Consider the following 15,953-nt stretch of genomic DNA (forward strand, 5'->3'; position numbering starts at 1 on the left):
CTTTTTGTTAAAATTTTTTTGACTTTATTCCTTTTCCTCTCTCCTCTTGTTTTTGGTTCTCTAGTTCTTCTTTCATTATATAGTAGAAACTCTCTTAACCAAACTCCACACGCTCACCTCACTGAATAACCAAATGGTATTAGTGCTCAACCTCAAGGTCGACTTGAACCATAAAGTCGGCAGTTCAAACTCATCAGCCACTCCTCAGACTCCTATACAAGGTCACTATGAGTCAGGCAAGGTCGACTTGAACCATAAAGTCGGTGGTTCAAACTCATCAGCCACTCCTCAGACTCCTATACAAGGTCACTATGAGTCAGGACTGACTCGATGGCAGTTAACAATAACAATTATTCCTACTGCAATGCATTTGGTCAGAACTGACTAGCCAGGAGCCGAAGGCTTTCTCTCTATGACTACTTGGGCTCTTAGGATGCCCATACACTTGGGCTTCCACTATTGTTGGGTTTTTTTGTTTTGTTTTTTTTTCCTGTTAGTTACCTTTAAGTCTGATAATGCATGGTATAGACTAGAACTGCTTCACAGGATCTTCAAGGCTGTAATCTTTCGAAAGCAGATACCACCTCCAGGTAAGTTTGAACTGCAAACCTTTTGGCTGGTTGCTGAGAGCGAAAACATTTGTACTGCCCAGATATAGTTTACTTTAATTCCCATACCTGTTGATGCTAGCTAGACTTGATATGGCAATTAAGTAACTTAAATAATTAAACTTGAAACCTAAGTGTGAAAAGGTAATGTGTTTATTTAAAAAAAACACAAAACACCTGTAAAAGCATTAATCCTATGCTTTGGAAAGTCTTGATAAAAGTGAGCTATTAAATAAAATTCATATTGATTTAGTGTGGGTGAGGAAATTATAAAGAATTGGAAAAATCATAAAATTTGCAATTCTATAGATTACTTCAATCTTTTGATGGCTTGTTTTTTCTTGCTTCACCTTTAAAGAAGCTAAATTTTAAACACAGACCATGTATTATGTTTGGTTTCTATTGGCTGTCATAAGGAGACTGGTCTGACCTCAAAAGAACAGTATCTTTATATATATTTAAGGTAAACTAAAACATTTAATTTACCCTAAATTAAAGTGGCAGCATCAATGGGCTCAAGCATGGCAACCATTGTGAGGTTGGCCCAGAACCAGGCAGTGTTTCGTTCTGTTGTGCATAGGGTCGCTGTGAGTCGGTACCGATGGCACCTAACAATAACAACAAAATCTTTAAAGAATATATCATTTCAGAACTGGTTTTCACTTTGGCCAACTTTCTATGTTTAAAGAATGTATCATTTCATAAATGATTTCCACTTTGACCAACTTTCTCATTAGTCAGGAAACTCCTTCTCTTTTCTGAACCAGATTAAAGGTTTTAACTCTATTTTTCTTTTTTCCAAATATGGATAAGGTAAAGGCGAGCAGTCACAAAAAAGTTGAGCAGCTCCTAATCCAATGCTCATTACAGTAAGAGATTGTCATTGCTACTGTTGCTGTTAGTACTGACTCACAGTGATCCCATGCACAACAGAACATAACAATGCCCAGTCCTGTGCCAACCTCACAATTGTTGCTATACTTGAGTCCATTGCTGCTGTCACTGTACCAATCCATCTCACTGGGGGTCTTCCTCTTTATCACTGACCTTCCACTTTACCAAACATGATCTCCTTCTCTAAGGACTGGTCCCTACTTGATAATACGCCCGAAGTATGAGAGACAAAGTCTGGCCATCCTGGCCTCCAAGGAGCACTCTGGTTGCACTTCTTCCAACACAGATTTGTTTGTTCTTTTGGTAGTAGATGGTACTTTTATGAAAGAGCAAATAAAAGACCTTATCCTTGCCACCAGTATAAGACAAGCATGGGAAACAAATATTACAGTAAAAAGGCATTTTTGAAAAATGGCAATTAGAATTCAAATGTGAAAAGGTTAAAAAAAAGAACAAACCAAAAAACTAGTACCTGCCTACTAAAAGTCAGTTGGAGTATAGTTTACTTGCCATCTCTTCTGTCAACAATTCACATTAAAGATTAGAGGTAAGAACCTTGAAACAGATGATATTCTGATTTTCACATCTAGACTATGGGAAGGTTGCTATTTTGATTTATAATCAAGCATCACCATTTCTTATGTAACTAATTGTTAAACAGTGTATCTGAGAATGACAGGAAGTGGAGTAAGAAGAACAGAGTTGTGTATGATTTTATGATGGTAAAAAAGGAGGTAAACACCCAAGACCCCATTGGACTATGATCCTGCTTAGGATTCTCTCTGTGGCATTATATGAAATATGATTTCAGTCTGGAATCTCAGATTTTTTTATCAAATTTGATTTGACTTCCTGCTTTCCCTTGCCAAGACACACTTAAAATAACCAGTTAATTCCTTAGAATTTTTCCCTAAACCCGTGAAATGAATCCTATAGGTACACTGTTATCTTGATCAAGCTGCAGAAGGAAATGTGTTAGCCTACACTAGAGCTGTGTGTTTTGGTTTCATGTTCTTGGCTCTTTACATTTTTGCACTCTTTGGGAAGAGTCCTGGTATGGCACTGTAGGATAAACACTGGACTACTAACCACAAGGTTGGGGCTCAAAACCACCAACTGCTCCTAGAAGTTAGAACCGAACTGATTGCACTTAACAACTCTGTGTCCCGGTGTGATGCCTTAGGATACACACTCGACCTCAAGGTTGGTTTAAACGAAAAGGTCAGCGGTTCAAACTTACCAGCTACTCCTCAGAAACCTATACAGGGTTTCTATGAGTCAGAACCGACTCCACAGCACTTACACACACACACAAAACATAACTCTTTGGAAGTATTATTCTTAATGTTGCAATTTGTTCTTTTAGTAATAACTGTTGTCTCTCATATTTTTTCCCCTTACCCATTAACAGATGTTCCAAATATACTTAAATTAACAGATGGAAAGAAAGGACAGAAGACAGACAGACTTCTAACACTGTTAAGATTGAGCTATAAACCTTCCAAGTTTATAAAACTGGCCTGAGCTGATCCAGTGACCCAGTTCTTTGCTTCCTGACCCCCAAGGGGTTGCTTTTTCTCAGAAGTTGCCTCTGTCTCTCTACTCCTACATTGGCCTCCCTGTGAAATGGGAAAACCAAGGGTGGGAGGTGATTCTGTGGGAGAAGTGCCAGGGACCCCTGCTTCCTCTGATTCAACCTTTTACTCCTCCCATGCAGAATCGAGATGTGGGAAGGCGGTGAAAGCTGGAATCAGAAGCTGACAGGATCTAGAGCTGAATGAATCAGTCCTATTGGGAACATGAATGCCTAATGTGTATAAAATTATGCATGAAACTGAGAGCCCAATACATGAATACTAGCAAGTAAATCTGCATGTGAGAGTGTGAAAGTAAGTGTTAGAGGAAAGCCTGTAGGGAAAGCATGGGAGGGACTGGTGCAGGCCAGCCTGCCCACATGCATCAGGCAAGTGGGCCACTGAGGGGTCAAAGAGAACAGTGGACCCTATGCTGGTGGTGGTGGTGCTAAGTGCAATCGAATACTTTTGGACTTGTAGCAACTCTGTGCAGGGTTTCTAAGGAGCAGCTGGTAGGTTTAAACTGCCAACCTTGTGGTTCATAGTTCATTGCTGATCCTATACAGTGCCACACCAGAAGTCTATGTCTGACTGTTTTTGTTGTTAAGTGCCGTCGAGTCGATTACAACCCATAGTGACACTGTATAGGGTTTCCAAGGAGCAGATGGTGAGCTTGAACCACCGACTTTGCAGTGCAAACGACTTTGCAGTCTGACGTATCAGCTCACAGCGCCACACCAAGACTCTGTGATAGAGTGGATTTAATAGGCACATTATTTAAATGGGCACTATGGCTGGTTGTTGTTGTTGTTGTTAAGTGCCGTTGAGTCGGTTCCGACCCATAGCGACCCTGTACAGGGCTTCCGAGGGTGTAAATCTTTACGGGAGTAGAAAGCCTCATCTTTCTCCCGCAGAGCGGCTGGTAGTTTCGAACCGCTGACCTTACGGTTCGCAGCCCGATTCGTAACCACTACGCTACCAGAGAGGCAAAATGAGGTAAAGCATTGTGCCTTTCAAATTTAGCTTCTTTCACATTAAAAATAAAAATGGAAAAATCCAGGTTCAAGTGGTCAATGAATGACGTAGTACATGTGTCCTCCAAATATGTTAATAGCAAAAACTTGTGGAAGCTGGAAATTGTATAAAGAGGAACTTCATCAGAAAAGGAAAACTCAAAATATTTTGTACCAACAGAAAGTGGTAAAACTGTACCCTGTCAAAGGAGAAAAACTCGTGAGACCTGGAAAAACCAGGCAGTCCTGTCTTGCTCTGACAGTCATAGGATTCACTGTACCACATAGTTAGTATTAGCGTTCTACAGTGCTGAATGGCATAGAGTCGGGGCAGTGATAAAATCCTCTTTTATGCAGGAGACTTGAGTTGGGTTTCCAACTAATACACCTCAAGTGTGGCCTCCTGGACTTTCTAGTTGACTAAGACAGACTAGGAATAAAGATCTGATGATTTACTTTGAAAATCAGCCAGCAAAAATCCTACAGTTCAATCTACCACTGATCAATCAGGGATCCAAACCATGTTAAACAGAGAAGAAAATCGGCGGTTTCACAAATGAGCAAGTTGGCCTTATTGCATGAATTGCTACTGCTTGTGACATCGAGAACCACATGTATTTTAGCACAGCAGACAGAGACCCTTCCTAACAAGAGAACTGGTTAGTTGCCAGCACCCCCAATTTTCAAGAGGCCCCTGGACTGATAATCACTTTGAGTCATTGATGTGAGTGGTACATCCTGTTATATACATGCCGAAGAAAACCCCTAATAGTTTGAGTTCATGCACCCATAGAGGGATCCCACTTGTTCAGCCAGTTCACATACGCCTGCAATCAACATCTTGAGTGGGTACGCCAATGGGTGTAACTCCATTCAAATTTCAAATTAAAAATAATTAAAATGTAGAGGAAATCTGTTGGAAATGTAATGAGCGATTAAATCTGAGAAGAGTGAAAGAGAAAAAAGTTTTGGCTGAATGGTGGCAGCTCGCACAGGCAGCTTGTGAATCCATTAACGACTTGGCCTACTTCCTGGGTGTTTACTGATTCACAGCTTGTTTAACTTCATGTATATTCCCAACCATTCCCCAAAGTGTAATATACCTCATCTACTACACAGTTGTTTAATTGCACTACAAATGAGTTTACTCAACCAATTAGAACTCCAAATACTGCTAAGATATATGTCCAAGTTTCATAAAAATGGTGTCTCACAAATAATCTCATCCCAGAATTCTAGTGCCAATAAAATTTAGAAGCACTAAATCCGAATTCAGTTTTCTTTCTAGTGATGGAAGATATTCTGGATTATCACCCAAACTAAAAAGAACTTTAAAAAAAGAATAAAACTCACAAAAAAACCAGCATGCTAGAAAAAATTTCCTAGGTAGAAAAGTTTTAACAAGGTCTTTGAAAGTAATAAAATACAGCAGAAATACAGAAACAGAAAGTATTTATAAACTACATCAGGAAATATGTCATTTGACATATAACTGAAAACAAATCAGTGGAGCATAGAAAGGCTTCACAAATATTTAAGTTCTTCACTAAGTTAATGGTGTGGAAAATATAAGAAGTGAAAAAAAAAAAAAACCCAGTAAGAGAAGAGAAAACATCCCTGGTGCACAACAAACGTAGCTTTTCTCTCATCTGCTCGTATGTGTGATAAATGGCAATAAATGTCTGTGGAATGGTTTATTGCTCTCCATGTACAGATGGAATTGGGATTAATACTTAATTAAACTAGAGTTCTTGGGCTGTCTAAAACGGATCAGGAGGTAGTTTGTGTATTAATTATCCTTCCAAATTATTTATTAGTAACTCAGATGGATCCTGTCCCAATTTGCCCTATGCCATGAGAAGGCTATCATGTCTGCAGAAAAATGGATCAAGAGGCACAACTCATGAGCTGAATTTTAAAATTTCTGGAGTAATATAGAGACTAAAAGAAACAATCTAAATTTTCACCCAACTTCATTTGTAAAATCTTCTCTCATGAGGTTGATTGTTGGGACAGACAGAGTCCTCAGTAGTTCTAAAGTAGTAATGTTGTTGTTGTTATGTGCCGTGGAGTCGGTTCCAACTCACAGCAACCCAGTACAGGGTTTCTGAGGCTGTAAATCTTTATGGGAGCAGAAAGCCTCATCTTTCTCCTGTGGAACAGCTGGTAGTTTTGAACTGCTGACCTAAAGATTTGCAGCCCGATTCATAACCACTATGCTACCACAGCTCCTTCTCCTCAAGAAATCTATACACATACATACACACATAGAGGGGCATTCAAAAGCTTGTGAACAAATAAAATGAAAAGGTAATGGAATTTTTCCATGAAATTTTTGAAGTCCCCTTATCATAAAGATGTGCTATGTAGGCAAAAAAATTTTTTTACCTATTAAGAGTCAACAGTAACAACACCAAGAGTCCATTATTTCAAAAATTAAAGAGACAGTATAAAGAAGCTATAAAATAGGGTGTTCAGATGTTTTTCTTTTCACATATATTTTTTTTTCCTTTACAAAGTCTTTCTCTCCAACCTTCAACTCTCTCTACAACCCTGCATACATTTTCTGATGGGTAGCCAATAAGAAATGGGTTTGGCTACACGTTATACCAATCAGGGAGCTATCTATCGTCTGAAAAGTACAGCCCACACATAACATCTACCTGGCCTAAGACCAAGGTGAGGAATGCATTACTCAGGTGTGTTTACGTACTATGAAGAGCTTCTCTTGGATTACTCACCCATAGGCTCCATTGCTGATCAATTTAATCGTTTCAAAATCACTTTCCCGGGGTTTCCTTCGAAGCTTCAGGGAAGCATTAGAGCTCTTGGAAACAAAATATGCAAGTTAAAAAACAGTTCAGAATCTGAGAAAATGCTTTTAAAGGCAAGTTAAATAATACATGAATTCCATGTTCTGTCATTTATTATCCTAAAGAGCAGCAGTACAGGCAGTCTCTGGTGACACATTTTAGACTTAGGTATAAAGCCTATTAAATTAAAATACTGAAGTACAATAATAATTCATAAAAACAAATGGGCACTACTTGGTGATGCAATCAAAATATCATTATTATTACTGTGTTTTTCTATTAAAGATGTTTTAGTGTCTCCAGAAATGTTTCTTTCATGTTTTTTAGCATAGAAAGATACACTATGTACTAAGACAAACATTTCACTGACTGATATTAGATATGAACTAATAATGTGATTTACTTACAAATTCGACTTGCAGGTTTAGGAACAAAACTTGTTCTTAGTATAGGGACTGTCTGTATTCAAACCAAATGAACTTTTGGGGCACCTTTAAAAATCAATCTTTTATACAGTGCTGATCAAACAACTGCTGAGGACACTGTCTCCATTCTATTCAAACAAAGTCACATTTTGGGGCATAAGAGAACCAAGCTTATGAAAAATTCCAGATTTTCATTTCCCTTTGTCAATTATTCAAGTTAGCCTCATCCTAGTCTTCTAAAGTTCTAAAACTTATGCGGCAAAATGTCACTCCTTCTTTCTGGTTTAAGTCAATCAGAAAACAGTGGCCTGGAGAGGTCTCTCCAATGCCCATCAGAGAAATGTCTGTCCCCATCATTCCTGTCAGAACCTCTCTTATTTGTAAAAGGTAGTAAACTGGTGCATGGAATACCCAAGAGTGGAATGTTTGCCTTGCATTCCACATTATGAGTTTTCCCTGTGATTAAAGTATCAATTTCCAAGCACACAACTACTTAAAAAATTCATTCAAAGGATAGGAATAAGCAAAATACTGAAAAAAAATCTCTCGCACCCTATGCAGTTCCTTTGCTCTCTTCTCATAAGAAAGCCCGTGATTCTAAGATACGTACCAAGTGCTGCCATTCACTGACCCAACTTCCCTCTTTTCTCCCTACCCAAGGTCTCGAATCATCCTGGAGAATTCAATGTCTAAACAGATAGCTCATCTGACATCAGAGCCTCCGGATTCTTTGACTTCCTCAATTCAGAGAACCACCTCCTTTCTCTTCTTTGCCCTGTAGGAACCGGGTCACCCGCAAATGTCCCATCTCCGAAAATATAATTGAAAACTGGACCCACTTCCTTGTTCCATCACTTGCACTATGGCTGCTCTTAAACACAACTTTGGGCTGTGGGCTCTACCCAGGGCTCTTTTTTCATTCTCTCTTCCACACTTGAGTGTTCTCATTTACGATCACAGGCAACTTTGGGGTGATTGAAACCACCCAAAACTCCCACTCTAAGACCTACAGGGTACCAGACCTTATATACAACTGCCTAGTGGCTCCTTTTGGATGTCTCAATGGAACTTCATTTTACCTCCAAAACTAGAGCTATTATGGTGCGGTGGGATAAAGCACTAGACTGCAAGGTTGGTTTGAGCAACAAGGTCAGTGGTTCAAACTCACTAGCCACTCCTTAGAAACCCTCTATGGGGTCGCTATCAGTCGAAACCGATTCGATGGCACTTAACAACAACATGTGGTGCTATTCTAATCAGTTTTCATGGGCTCTCTCTTTATGACATCTTTTTTTTTTTTTTTTATGTTTTATTGTGCATTATATGATAGTTTACATGAGAGAGCTTTTTTTTTTTTTTTTTTTTGTAACAGATGAGTGAACTGAGGTACAGTAAGATTATCACAGCTAGTAAGGTATGCCAGCAACCCAACTCCAGAGCTTAGATTCATAGCCATTAGACTACCAGCTGTCCCTGTTTCCCTAACCACCCCAACCTGGTCCATTCTGGTCCCTCTTTTGGTACTCACAACTAGGAGAAGGAACCAGCATCTAGCACCTGACTTCCCCATGGCTACCCCGGCCAGTTTTACCAACCCACATGCTTTCAGTACTATAGTCACAGTAATTTTGTTGTTGTTGTTTTTTTAAGCCAGTTACTCAGAATGCATCAGCCTCTGTGCACCTCCCCTACCCGCATATACTTTCCCCAAAGCTTAATAGCTTCTCATTGTCTTTAAGAAAAAGAAACATTAACAAACATGAGTAAAAAAGACCGATGGGTCCAAATTTTACAGCTGGTCTCTGTAGTCTCCCTTGAGTCATAGAACCATTGTCCATGATGTTCCCTTGCCCTAGAATGCTCGTTTTGGCCCTTTCAGTCTTCCCATCCTAGTAATTTCTCACATCTCAGTTAAAACATCATTCCTTGAAAAATCTCTTTGAACCTGTTAGGCTATAGTTACAAACCAACCCCTTTATGTCTCTTTATTTATTAACTTCCATTTATCTTTTGGAGGAAGGGCTAAAAATGATATGCCCGATGTCTAGCACAGCATCTTGTACACACTGGTTGGTTGTTGTGTGCTGTGGAGTCGGTTTGGACTCATAGCGACCCTGTACAGGGTTTCCAAGGCTGTAAATCTTTACAGGAGCAGAAAGCCTCATCTTTCTCCCATGGAACAGCTGGTAGTTTCAAACTGCTGACTGTGAGGTTAGCAGCCCGATTCGTAACCACTATGCATCCAGAGCTCCTATTTGTACACACTGGAAACACAATAAATATTTGTTGAATAAAGTAATTGCCACAGCCAAAATCTCCATGTGCCAATAGACAGAAAAAAAGAGCACTACAGTTGATTAAGAAATATACTTACACTCAATGATTCATCTGTTTCTGGTGTTTCTGCTGTACCACTATCATAGTTTCCCAATTGAGCCATTTCTAAGTTTAAAATAAAAGCAAAATGAAGTTTAGAGAAAGTGGACAGACAAAAGCAATTAGATAAGAAGGGTAAATTGAAACAAAAGAAAAATCATTTCTCCAATATTATAAAAGGTAAGAGTGAAAACCCTTACCCTATACTTCAACATATCATGGGATAATCTTAACTCCAAAAGGTTCAGAACCAGCAATCAATATTTTGAAGTTATGCATTATGCACCCTTCCCAGAAATGCCACTCCACTCCTATGACTGTTAGGCATCGGAAACTTTAGAGACTGGGCCTCTGCTCTAGCTGGCAGGATTGGCACACTAATGCAATCATCGTCGCTTGGAAAGGTCTTTTCTCTCAACAGCTGTGCTTATAATCAGATATTCAGGAGTGGCAAGACTCCCAGGTCCCAGGAGACAAGTAGGATGTAATGACTACAAAATTTGGAGATGATTCTCAAGTTGCCTGAGTATCGTTTGGGCTATCCCTTCACAACCACTGCAAGATATCCCAAGTAAACTATTTTGAGTGTCGCTGAGTGGGTTCCGATGCATAGCAATTCTATACATAACAACTTGTCAAAAGAAAGTAAAAGCCGTGGATAAGAAGGATTTGTTGTTGTTGTTCTTAAATGCCATCAAGTCACTTCCAACTCATAGTGTCCCTGTATAGGGTTTCTGAGGAGCAACTGGTGAGTTTGAACCTTGTGGTTCAAATCAACCTCATGGTTGTATACTTAACCTACAGTGCCAGGTGGTGCAGTGGATTAAGCACCTAGCTGCTACCCAAAAGGTCAGTAGTTTGACCCCACCAGCTGAGCCATGGAAGAAAGATATGTCAGTCTACATCCTTAAAGATGTACAACCTCAGATTTACAGCCTAGGGAGCCGTTGTACTATGTCCTATAGAGCTACCAGGAATCCGAATCCACTCAACAGCAGTGGGTTTTGGTAGCAATGAAATGCCCTGAGGTACCACCAGTATCAGCACTGGGGAATCTTTTAGCCTTCTCCCCTATAAAGTGGTAACAATACTACCTCTCTCTGAGAACTTTTTGTGAGTATTATATGCAATAACACATATAAAGTCTTTTGTATGTTGTCTAACAAAAAGTTAACAACTCATTAATGTTGATTATTACATATTATTAATTATATTCATGTAGAGTAGTTAAACCTTGGTTGGAATGCTACTGCTTGACATGACACCCTCTTAACTACTACCCTGGTGGCCTTTTAGGAGCAACAAAGGCATCAAACCAATCTACACCGAATGCATCCTGAGTTTACACAAAAAATGAGAAGAAACAAATTCATTTAACTGTTGTTTTTTGTTTATCTTTATACTTTTTGTTGGAAAGCACTGAAAATATTTACTCCAAAGTTTTGACAAGGGTTAGCTCTGAGCAGCAGCATCACAGGTAATTCATATTACCTTTCATTACCTGCATTTTAGAATGTTTCAAACTTGAAAATGTAGATTAACAAGTTACAGGTGTTATTAACATATTCTTATATGCCTCTAAAGTTATTTCTTAGGTTCTTATTTCATGTTTTCAGATACTACCTTTTGTTTTGTCCCCTAGAGGCTACATGGAGTCCTAGTGTGGCACTGTGGGTTACTGCACTGGACTGCAAGATCAGCAGTTCAAGCCCACCAGCCGCTCCTTGGAAATCCTATACAAGGTCGCTATGAGTTGGAACCGACTCGACGGCACTTAACAACAAAGAGGTTATGTGTAAAAACACAAAGCAGAACAATGCAACTCAAGATTAGTGACCTGGAAAGCGACACTGAACGTCCATTCACCTGTAGGGGAAACTGCAGAAAAAGGAGGCGCTCATGGTGCCATTCAAATGATATCAGTGTCCATTAGGATTAGCACCTTGGGCTTATGAACTTGAAGGTAAACCCAAATGTATTCAGTTGAAGGAACTCTCAAGAAAAGGGGTAAATTTTAATATTGCTTATAGCATAGTGGTTACGAATCAGGATGTGAACCTTAAGGTCAGCAGTTCGAAACTACCAGCCACTCCACGGCTTTCTGCTCCTGTAAAGATTTATAGCCTCGGAAACCCTGTACAGGGTCACTATGGGTAGGAACCTACTCAATGGCACTTAATAACAACAAATAAGGAAGCAAGGAGTTCTTCTGGTAGGTAGCATAGAGGTCACGAATCGGCTGCTAACCTCGAGGTTGGCAGCTCGAAACTACCAGCTATTTCACGGGAGAAAGATGAGCTTTCTGCTCCGGTAAAGATTTACAGCCTCGGAAACCCTGTACAGGGTTGCTATGAGTCGGACCCAACTCCACGGCACATAACAACAACAACAACAATATGAGAAAGCAGCAACAGCACTAACCAAACAATTACTGTGTTTCCCTGGTGTGGTGCTCAAGTATAAGCACTGGACTGCTAACCACAAGGTAGGCAGTCAAACCTACCAGTCACTGCTCGGTAACCCTACAGAGAGCTGCTATGAGTCAGAACTGAATCGATGACACTTAACAACATCTCAAGTACAGCACTGGCGGTCCATGTTCCATATGGGAGACCCAGGTTCAATTCTGGGTCACCCTTCATAGACACAGCCAACACCTGTCAGGGAAGTCCTGAAGTGGCTATGATACAGAATAGGTTTCAGCTGAGGTTCCAGACTAAAACAGACTAGGAAGACAGACCTGATCTACTTTTGAAAATCAGCCACTGAAAATCCCATGGACTGCAAAGGTTCTGATCAACAATCATGGGATGGAGCAGGGCTGGGCAGTGTTTCATTCTGTTGTGACTGAGGTCACCACTGGTCAGAGCTAACTTGACAAGTGCTAAGATAGCATGTCTTATAACCATCAAAATAATCCCATGGATAGGTACTATTATTGCCCCATTTTTGTAGAAGGAACTGAGGCACACAGAGACTCACAGTGTCTTCCAGTCCATACAGCCTACGGTATAGCCAGGGTGCAAGACCCTCACTCCTAACCTTCAGACAACAGACTTACAGTACGGTAATTTAGACATGGACAAGAAGTGGAAAGAAATGGAGATTACAATTTATAATTGTTATTTAGTGCCTTTGAGTTGGTTCTATTAGCAAGGAGTATAGGGTTTCCAAGGAGTAGCCAGTAGGTTTGAACTGCTAACCTTGTGGTTAGCAGTCCAGTGTTTCTCCTACAATACCACACCAGAGAAGACACATTTTAAAAAACAAATAAATTTAAAATATCTTTAGATTTGTATCAATAAAATTAGATGATAAGAGTTTAAAAGACAACTCCTATAGATGTCTAACGTCATGCATTTAATCCCAAAATTCTGTCTACCCAGAACATCAGACTGCGACTTTATTGGGAATAAGTGTTTTTGAAAATGTTATTACTGAAGGATCTTGAGATGAAGTCATGCTGAATGTAGCGTGAACGCTAAACCCGGTGACTGAAGGTCACATAAGAAGAGGGGAAGACAGGCACCAAGATACAAGGGAGAAGGTGACTGAAGATAGAGATTGGAGTGGTATATTCATAAGGCAGGGAAAAATCACCACTAACCACCAGAAGCTAAAAGAGAAGCATAGGAATTCTGCCCACTCCTTAATTTGGGGTTTCTTGCCTTCTGAACAAAGAGAGAATGCATTTCTGTGATTTTAAGTCATCGAGTCTGTCATAATTTGTTAGGGAATCCCTAGAAGATGAATACAATCATTAACGTCCAAACTTGTCAAAGATCACGATTTGTATTTTTGGTGGGGTTTTTTTTCTTCATTTCTTAAAAGTCTCTAAAAAGGTCCATAAACAGGTCTCAGATGATTTACCTACTGAAATTGTGCCTGCAGTGAAATTTACTGCCAGGTAAGAAAACTGTGAAGAACGCACTCGGTCTATAATTCAAGTGCTGACATAACCCTAACTATCCCAGCGTGAAGACTCACTATAATGTACTTTGACAGTCTCCCCCACTCCAATTATTTTCATAAAGAAAACAAATTAAAAGATGGTTATGTTTTAAATAGAATTTCTGCTAAATAACTATTATCTGGGAAATACATATTATTTGCAAGCAGTGGGTAGTAATGGAATGGAACCAAGAGTCAGCTTTTGAAGCAGGAAGCTAAGGCATCATTTTGCAATGCCTGAAGAGATTTTTAAAACTCATCTAAATACCATTAAACATCTGCCCTTTTTATTTCATTGATTTAAACCATTTCTGAAGACTCATGATTCAAAAAGGTAAGGATGGTAATTTAAAAGCCATGGGGAAAAAAAATCTCTCCCTAGGGAACTTTTCAGAAAAGCATCCACCAGTCTGTGATAAGTGATGAATCTGTTGTGGTATTGCTTTCAGTACAGTATAAATTTATCTGACATTATCTCACAGTAATGCATGCATCATTTCACTGGAAGCAAAGCTACAATGGCCATAAGAGCAAACAAAGCAGGGGAAAGGAGGAGAGAGAGTAGGCCCCACAGCAGCCAGCTCCCTGGCTTTAGATGGGAAAAGGCCTCCCTGCCAGTGCTTACTACCATTACCAACAATTTAGCAAGATAAACACTGTGTGCAAATTCAGTTTAATGACTCAAGATGACATTTTTGAATGGAGGATTTGGAAGTTGTTTCTGCGCTTTCATAGGCAGTAGATAAAGTAAATGTTTTAAATGACAGTTCCAAATAAGAATGAGCAGGGGGAGAAGATAAAAAAAAAAGAAAGAAAGAAAACGAGGAGGCTGGGTGACTTATCAATAATAGATTTTAAAAAGTTCATTAACAAGGTAATTTCTGTTCTTGGTATTTAAAAGAACTGTCTGTTATTCATTTGTATCAACTCTAAAACTTTTTATTAGCTGAAGAAAACATTTCTTCTTTCACTAGGCTCTCTTGCATATTGCCATTTTTCATTCTTAAAAGAAGTAAGCAAAAATATACCTCCCAATACTGTGTCCAATTTAAAGTCATCTACAAACCTGCCGTGGTGCTGTGGGCTAATGCACTGAACCACAAGGTCAGTTTGAACTGCAAGGTTGGCAGTTCAAATTCATCAGCCACTCCTTGGAAACCCTATACAAGGTCCCTATGAGTTGGCTAACTTTGTTGTTGTTGTTAAGTGCCGTCGAGTCAGTTCCGACCCATAGCGACCCTGTACAGGGTTTCCGAGGCTTTTAAATCTTTACGGGAGCAGAAAGCCTCATCTTTCTCCTGTGGAGCAGCTGGTAGTTTCGAACTGCTGACCTTGTGGTTTGCAGCCCGATTTGTAACCACTACGCTACCAGAGCTCCCCAGCCACTCCTTGGAAACCCTATACAGGGTCGCTATGAGTTGGCTAACTAGACGGCATTTAACAACAACAACACAATTGCTACATTGCTGCTCTCCAATTACTTCAAGTTTAAATGTCATTTAGCAAATAATTATAGTTAATGTCTTCAGAAATATATTCGAAATTAAACTGCCCTCCAGAAGAATCCCACTGAACTTTTCAAGAGAAAAAAATCCTGTGAGATTGAAAATGAAACCATTCTGGCACACTAGTATCCTCGGGCCGAGAGGCCTCTAGGATTTCAAGGTCTGTCCTCATACTCTATGTAAACACAAAATGAATCGTGTCCATTTGCTCCTCCAAATAACAATCATCCCCCAAGTCTGGAATTTTCAGTAGTTAGAAGCATGAGGAAAACATGAGAGCCAAAACATGAGAGAAAAATAGACAGACTGCTTCAAGTTCTTACATGGAACCGATGAGTATAACCAGACACTCACCTTCCAGAGGATCCTTATTGAGCCCCAGCTGGCTAATGATGTATCTGGGAATGTCAGTTTTAATACCCTGCCCTTCTTTTGCATGGCCTTCTGCAGCTTCCAATAGGTAGTAAAATTCTTCAGGATCAAATTCCTAGAGGAAGACAAACACAGATGGATGCTTCTCTGAGCCAAAATTTCCTGAGATTTTATTACATAAATCTCATTCACAGTAAAATTGCTGGATATACATGGTTGTAAGTTATTTATGCAGAATTGGAGGTAAATGAGTTTGAAAAGTACATAATTCTCACTTAAGGAGCTCTGGTAGCGTAGTGGTTACGAATCGGGCTGCGAACCTGAAGGTCAGCAGTTCGAAACTACCAGCTGCTCTGCGGGAGAAAGATGAGGCTTTCTACTCCCGTAAAGATTTACACCCTCGGAAACCTTGTACAGGGTCG

General features: G+C 39.7%; 1 protein-coding gene across 1 annotated transcript in view; it reads right to left on the reverse strand.

The window, feature by feature from the left end:
* The window catches only part of MAST4 (microtubule associated serine/threonine kinase family member 4), an 880,190-nt gene that overhangs the window by 55,520 nt on the left and 808,717 nt on the right, over positions 1-15,953 (reverse strand). The window contains exons 12-14 of the mRNA XM_006870995.1: positions 15,514-15,646; positions 9,702-9,769; positions 6,831-6,916 (exon numbers count right to left, since the gene is read on the reverse strand). Of these exons, the coding sequence (XP_006871057.1) occupies positions 6,831-6,916; positions 9,702-9,769; positions 15,514-15,646 (287 nt within the window). The remainder of the gene's footprint in view (positions 1-6,830; positions 6,917-9,701; positions 9,770-15,513; positions 15,647-15,953) is intronic.

The sequence above is a fragment of the Chrysochloris asiatica genome, unplaced genomic scaffold, assembly GCF_000296735.1.
Source record: "Chrysochloris asiatica unplaced genomic scaffold, ChrAsi1.0 scaffold00157, whole genome shotgun sequence".
In the NCBI taxonomy this organism is placed as follows: Eukaryota; Metazoa; Chordata; class Mammalia; order Afrosoricida; family Chrysochloridae; genus Chrysochloris; species Chrysochloris asiatica.